General features: G+C 34.5%; 1 protein-coding gene across 1 annotated transcript; it reads left to right on the top strand.

Moving 5' to 3' along the window:
- The first annotated feature begins 3,959 nt into the window (after positions 1 to 3,959).
- LOC120010507 lies at positions 3,960 to 4,949 on the top strand. Its single transcript, XM_038861298.1, has one exon. The coding sequence runs from the start codon at positions 3,960 to 3,962 to the stop codon at positions 4,947 to 4,949; it is 990 nt and encodes a 329-aa protein (XP_038717226.1).
- The last annotated feature ends 3,122 nt before the right edge of the window (positions 4,950 to 8,071 follow it).

Below are 8,071 nucleotides of genomic sequence, written 5' to 3'. Positions count from 1 at the left end.
AATCTGTAGTAATATTGAACTAGTAACATATGATCTCAGATCTGTATGATAGCATATCTGAACCCAGATTACGATCTCATATCTCATATTAGATATCAAATCTAACAAGATAAAGATGAACACTAATAAAAATAATCATGATAAGAAGAAGAATAAGAAAATGAAGAAGGTGATTGTGCAGGTGCGATGGTGGTGAAGGAGCAATGGTGGTGGCGAAGCAACAGTGGCGAATAAAAAAAGTCGATCGAAGATTGCCCTTACCAATATCAAATATTGATCTGACAATATTAATGAAGCCAGGTAAATCGAGTTGTGAGATTATAGAAACAGATGATTTTGTCTCGAATCAATGCAATCAATCACAAAACCAAAACGCAGAGAAAATCTGAATAAAGCTTCCTCAAAATAGAAAACTATCGTAAAACAGGGAATATATGAGAGAGACGGGCAAACTCGGAATACTATATAATGAAACAAATAAAATAGGTAGTTATTAGGAAAAAAAGGTACTTATGTGGCAAACTGATTTTTTTCTTTGACCTAATTGTCCAACTTTCATTAAGTGGGCACCAATATGACAAGCTGGTACCCATTAGTGTACTTTTGGATATTTATGTCCAACAAAAAAACACATTGACATAACAGTACTCATGGAGTTATGGGATGATCATTTACCTTTATACCCCAACCTCTTTCTTTTCTTTCTTTCTTCTCAATCTCTCTTTCTTCTTTCTCTCTGTCTTCTCTTTCTCTTTCTTCTTCTCTTTCTCTCTGTTTCTCTTTCTTCTTCTTCTTCTTCTTCTTCTCCCATTTCTCTCTCTCTAGATCTATTGTGTTATATACTTCATTGCTTTTACATAGGTGTAGATGTTGGATACATGATTTTTGTTCAGGATTTCCTTGAGTTTATGAGTGTTAGATCCGAAATAATTAATCTGCCAAGTTATGCAAAATCATTCAGACATATTCATGTTACTATTTCATAAGAAACAAAACCTTTGTCATATTTCTTATTGGAGCAAATGACCTTAAAAAAATACTCAATTTATAGTACATGGTTCTGCATTACAACGCCAATACATTAACATGATAATGTATGTCAAAATTAGTCAAATATTAATTTTTGTAACAGCAACATAATAATGTTACTGTTTGAAACAGTAACATGAAAGAAAAAGTCTCAAATCCAGACGATTCGCCACATCACCATTGCCGTTGTACTCCCCTCATTGGGACGCACAATGCCCAACCAGATTTTGTCCAAAATGGCCACTGGAAAGGGAGACCCAAAGCTGGTACATTTTGCTCGCGTAATGTTGCTGCTTCAAACAGTAATATTGAAATAGTAACATACAATCTCAAATCTATAATACTATTGAAACAATAACCTACGATCTCAGATTTTTATGATCTCATATCTGAACTCATATTACAATCTTAGATCTCATATTACAATCTCAGATATCATATTACATCTTAGATCTAACAAGATAAAGACGAAAACTAACAAAAAAAAAAGAAAAAAGGATAATAAAAAAATGAAGAAGATGATTGTGGAGGTGCGATGGTGGTAGGGATGGAGACAAACATGACAATGGTGGAGATGGAGAGTAGATGTCTTAGTTATAGGTTTTTTTTAAAAAATTCATGTCTATTGAAGAATAATGGTAAATGTGAGATTATGTAATTTTTAATTTTTAAAAGAGGTACTTATGTGGAAAAAAAAGTACTTATATGAAAAAAGAATTTGTGTTTCACTTACTTGTCCAACATTTGTCACTTGAATATTAAAATGACATTTTCCGTAGAGTATTCTTCATGCCTTGGGCTATTACTGTTAGGGCCCACTTTGTTTCTCTTGGGTATGGTTTTTCGCATAGCCCAAAATCTATTTTTTAGTATAAACAATTACTTTTATTAAAGAAGAAAGTTATCTAGGTGATCGAGATCATTCCAGTTGATTAGGGGAAGCACTATTCAAACCCCCTCCTTAACTCTATACAAACCCTCCCTATATCATCTCATCAATCAATCACATTAAGAATCTCAAAAAGCTTTCATCAAGAGAAATGTGAGAAGAGATTCCCACGCCATCCCTTTGTTTTTCTTTTTTTTTTTGCATGGGAATCCGTGATAGATATTATTGTGAATTGTGTTGATTGGTTCCTCAAAAAAAAAACAAAAAAGAAAAGAATTGCATTTGATCCACAATTATAAGTTATTTTAATTATTTGAACAGTAAATATGCAACACAAACTCACCTCACGGGAATCTTATATATTCAGACCCCCACCTATAACTCTATAACCCACCTCCAATTGCTTTTTTTTTTTGTCTTCTTTTGATAGTTCATGGTCAATAAACGTGAGACCACTATGCTCCAACAAGCGTGAATTCCTCTTGTACCTCTTGTATATACACCTATATATATCTCCCATTTTTCCTTGCATCTCTTGGAATTCCTCTTGTAACCCAACCTCGTCTTTCCTACTGAAAGCTCTTCCCAAAGTGGGCCTTTAGGACGCATCTCTTGTTACCTTGAATCGAGCCTACTTCTCAGATTAATTAGTGCAAGTATCTCCGCCTTTAGCCATCTCGACGAGATCGGTTCGTAGCTCCTACTTTCTCTAAAGTGCAGCCGAGATCTATTGTGGATATGGATTACTTTAGCGATCTTTTCGACTATCATTTGCCAAGCAATTTAAGTGAACATGTAAATACATATACTGATTTAATAATTTTAAGTAAATATTTTTTATTTAGTGTATTTGTTATTTAGTTTATTTTTTATTTGGTAGGGTGATTTTATCTCAGCCGAAATAAAGCAAGAAGACGAACATGCGGATGAGATGACAGATGATATCAAAGTTGACGATAGATGTGAATTTGAAACCGATATGGTATAATGTTTTAGTCTATCAAAATATGAGCTCTTTTGTTATGTTGAATGTATATTCATAAGTTTCTAATAAGATCTAACACATTATCAGGTGTTCAAATCACGGCAATCGTTGATCGATTGGGTTCAACAAACTAGACGCAAATTGGGATATATCATCGTCATTTATAGACCAGATATTGGTGGGCTCAGTAAAAAACACAGATTACAATTTAAATGTGATCGCGGTGGCAATTATCAAAGCAAGAAACCCTCACTGAAGCAGACTGACACCAAAAAAATAGAATGTCCGTTCAAATTGAGAGGGGGAAAATGAAGCATGAAGATGATTGGATGGTGGAGGTGATGTGTGTGGAGCATAATCATGATCCAGCATCATATATGGAGGGACATCCATACCCCTATCGGCTTTCTGAAGTTGAAATTCAAATTATGGTTGACATGTCTGCTCAAAATTCCAAGTCGCGAGACATTGACGGAGTTGAAAAAGCGAGATCCAAACAACGTGAGCACCATCAAAACTATATATAATGCACGCAAGAAGCACAAGACCGCTGAGAGATCGGGTCAATCACAAATGCAATCTGTGTTCTCATTCCTCAATGACCATGAATACTTTTTCGATTATCGAGCAAAACATACAACCAATGAGCTTGAAGATTTATTCTTTGCACATCCTGGCTCGCTAGATCAATTGCGTGCATTCCCGAACATGTTGTTGATGGATGCGACATATCAGACCAACAGGTACGGGTTGCCTCTCGTAGAAATTGTTAGTGTTACTTCAACTAGTCAGACCTTTTGCATAACGTTTGCATATTTAAACCCAGAAAAAGAGGCCAGTTATACATGGGTTTTGGAATGTATGCAATCCGTAATGCATGGATGCACTAGCCCACGAGTTATCGTTACAGATAGAGAGTTGGGACTGATGAAAGTGTGTGCTCAGGTATTTCCAAAGGCTTCGAAACTACTTTGTAGATGGCACATCTATCAAAGTATTTTAACCAAATGCAAATCATCAATGTAAGACAATAGAGCATGGAATGCATTCTACCACATGTGGACTACGGTGATCGAGTCTGAAAATGAGAGCGCATGCATAAGTAATATGGAACACCTTGAAGTAGTCTTACAGAAGTTCCTGGTAGTGATAAAATATCTGAAAGATGTATGGCTGACACCATATAAGAAGATGTTTGTATCCGCCTGGACCGACAGATATCTGCATTTCGGGAACCACACGACTAATAGGGTCGAGAGTCAGCATGCTAAGCTAAAAAGATATTTGAGCTCATCACAGTCAGACTTGGAGAGATCCATGTCATGGATCCATGAGATTGTCTTGTCTCAGGATACAGCTATTAAAGCTAGCATTGAGAGAAGTCGAACTATCGTCCAACACCGATTCAATATACAGCACCTTCGGGATCTATGTGGTTTTGTTTCAATCGAGGCGTTGAATCTAATGTTGATCGAATTTGAGCGGTTGAAAGATGTTGAACAAATTGCTTACAAATGCGGATGTCACCTTCGTAGGAGCTACGGACTACCGTGTGCTCACGAACAAATCATGTACGTGAGCAAGGGTCATACTTTACCGCTTGATGCCATTGATAGATTTTGGAGAAAGCTTGATCTATTGCCTTGTCAGATGCTTGAGGATGATGACATCGACTGTAGCGCTGATGTACAAATGTTCACAAAACATTTCAAGCAGCAGACAAGACATGTTAAACTCAGTTGGCTAAGGAAATTGAGGGAAATATTCAGACATGCAACAACTTCTCTCCGTGAACCGGCTGTGAAGACCAACACTAGAGGGCGTCCGTCCACAAAGAAAAAGGTAGCCACCACCCGTAACAATCCAACTGCATCTATTGTTGATGGGACTGATTTTGTTCAGCCTCAGCCTCGGGAGCCTCACAGACACAGTTCCTCATCCGGACACCCCGAATCGAAGATTTTTGAGTACGATGTTTTCCAATCTTATGAACCAAAGAGACACAGTTGCTCCTCAATTTACAATACTCAGTCTCTCTCTACATAGGGAAGTTCGACGCTAAGAAAGGAAAACTACTCTTTACGATCCTATATTGATCAGTTTCCAGCTATATTGCATCCTTACATTAGGGACGTACAAGATGTAAAAGCTGATGGAAATTGCGGCTTTCGATCGATAGCTGTGTGTCTTGGTCATGGGGAAGATGAATGGCCCAATGTTCAACCTGATGGTAGAGTTGGACGCATTTTGGAAACAATATGTTGATATACTTGGCGGTGAATAGAGGGCATACAATGTTAAACACTCACTGAACTTTTTTCGAGATGATGTTGCAGCACCATTTAAGCATTGGATGACAATGCCAGACATGGGTCTATTGATTGCTTCTGCATACAATGTGATATTTCATGTTCTTCATCATGTAGAGAGTTGAACATATCTACCACTACGTACAGCTCCTCCATCACCCTATCAGCGCGTTGCCATCGCTATAGGGCACGTAAATGGTAATCACTACGTCAAAGTTGGTTTGACAAGGAATTATCCAATGCCTCCTATTACACCTGAATGGGTTCACTGTAGGCATACTTGATCAGCTGCATGGGCGACTTCGTATGCGGAACGATTAGATGCGTACATGCACTCGTATGGATTCATCAAATCTTCATCCGAAACTTTTATTCATGTCCTTGAATAAATTATTGTCTATGTCTTACAAAATTATGAAATTAATATCAAAAAAATATAATTTCTCTTTTCTTTACACAAAAATTAAAAAGAAAAATAATAATTAACAGTATCATTCATAAAACAGTATCTTTCATAAAACAGTATCTTTCATAAATAATATCTTTCATAAAACAATATCTTTCATAAAACAGTATCGTTATTCGTTTGCAAACTGAAAGAGCGTGATACGAAGGCGATGCTCTGTATTAATCTAGGGTATTCAACAACCAATGACAGGTGGCCCATTTTGATTGGCTTTTGGAAAAATTACTTCACGCTTGAACTCTCAAGTTTTTCTAAAATTTCCATTGTACACCATTATTTATCAAGTATGCAAAAAGATCCCATTGTGAGGGTATAGTGCTGAACTTTTCCAAAAAGTGGAGTATCAATTGTGAGATATAGCACCCACTGTGGGTGCTCTTAGTATATGTATATGTATATATCTATATATATATATATATATAGATGTTTAGTATATGTATATATCTATATATATATGTACGTAATATATATGTACTATATATATAGATGTTTAGTATATGTATATATCTATATATATATGTACGTAATATATATATATATATATATATATATATATATATATATATATATATATATATATATATCTGTGTGTGTGAGATGGGACATGACATATACTTAAAAAAAAAGGAAAAAAAAGAAAGAGGGGACATGACATGACAGTCTAGGGGAGTGGGTTTAAAATAGGAGGGGTTTATTTATCCAAACCCTTCAAAATATTAGAGATTAGGAGAATTTGAATAAAATTTCATTTACTTAGTACTCATATATTTTTAACTTAGAATTTATTATTATTGTTAATAGTTTTGTTTGGAGAGTTTTTATATGAGAGAGCAATAAATCAATTCCAAAAAATCACACATATCCTATGATGAAAGTTCAAAGTCTTATCAAGTAGGTTTGAAATTTTGCTGAAAGATTCATTGCTTTAATAAAGACAATATGTAAAACAAAATAATCAACAAACCATCACACATTTGATATGATAAAAATATGAAACCAAAAGGAAGAAAAATGTTAATAATTCTTTGTTATTAACATATATAAACCTTCAGGTGTCCAATAATTATGCCTACATCGGGGTGTCCATTAGTTATATGCCATTTTCTTGTTTTACGCCCACCTCAGAGTGTCCGTTAGTTATATGCCCTTTTCTTGTTTTAACTTATTAATCATTAATAACAAAAATTTTACGGTGGTCATTCATTTTATAATTTAAACAAGTAATATGAGATAGAATTCATTCATCTATGCAAGCAAAAAAAAATAAAAAAAATAAAATATATATATATATATATATATTGTTATTTATAAGATAAAAGGGTAATAAAAAGCTTTAGAATTCATTGAAGATGTACAAATTCAAGTGCGAGAATCTTTTTTTATCGAAAAATGATGTGGTAATCATCAATTGGTGATGCAATCAACAAACAATCACACATATGGTATGTTGAAAATATGAAAAAGAAAGGAAGAAATAATATTAATAATTCTTTGTTATTAAAAAAAAAACAAAAAACTTCTGGTGTCCATTAATTATGCCCACCTCAGGGTGTTTATTAGTTATATGCCCTTTTCTTGTATTTATTTATTTATCAAAAAACTAATTAATTATGCCCACCTAGGTGTGTCCATTAGTTATATGCCTTTTCTCTTGTTTAAATTTATTATTTCTTAATAATAAAAAATTTATGATGTTTGTTCATTTTATGATTTAAACAAGTAATGTGTGGTAGAATTGATTCATCTCTATCTCTATGCAAGTTAAAAAAAAAAACATTTTTTGTCATTTAGAAGATATGATGGGTTATAAAAAGCCTTGGAATGATTGAATATGCACAAACTCTCAGCTTCTATAATCTCTTTTGGTTAACAAACGATGTGGAAATCATCAATTGGTGATGCAATGATTTGCATTCTGGCAATGGTTGTCATATTGTTTTCATCTAATATAAAAGCACAACAAGGCAAGTATAATTATTATAAAATTGTCCTTCAATGGCCGACGTCGTACTGTAACAGTGGTGGTACAAGCTTTTGTGAAGAACCAATCATATACAACTTCACCACTCACGGTCTTTGGCTAATGTATTACCATAACATAGTGGTTCCACGGTTCAACGAAAGCGGATGCACTACAAGCAGGCCAAAGGGACCTTCTTTTGTTACGGTGAGTAGATGCACAACGTCATTATCAATTTCTGGTAAATTATATCATTCTCACTTCTAATTGACGACTTTTTTTTGTTTCTTTTCCATGATCATATGGTTACAAATAGAGAGATTCATTAGCTGTACTACTACAATATCTGGATCATCGTTGGCCAGATATTAGGTTCAACGGAAATTTGACAGAAAATGAGCGTTTTTGGCAACGTGAATGGACAGCACACGGG

This window comes from Tripterygium wilfordii, chromosome 12, assembly GCF_013401445.1.
Source record: "Tripterygium wilfordii isolate XIE 37 chromosome 12, ASM1340144v1, whole genome shotgun sequence".
Classification (NCBI taxonomy): domain Eukaryota; kingdom Viridiplantae; phylum Streptophyta; class Magnoliopsida; order Celastrales; family Celastraceae; genus Tripterygium; species Tripterygium wilfordii.
Note: the sequence above shows the minus strand (reverse complement) of the source record. Positions and strands in the feature narration are given on the sequence as shown.

Bases quoted from the DNA above. Each gene is read 5' to 3' on its own strand.
- LOC120010507 (XM_038861298.1), top strand. From the start codon at position 3,960: ATGTGGACTACGGTGATCGAGTCTGAAAATGAGAGCGCATGCATAAGT.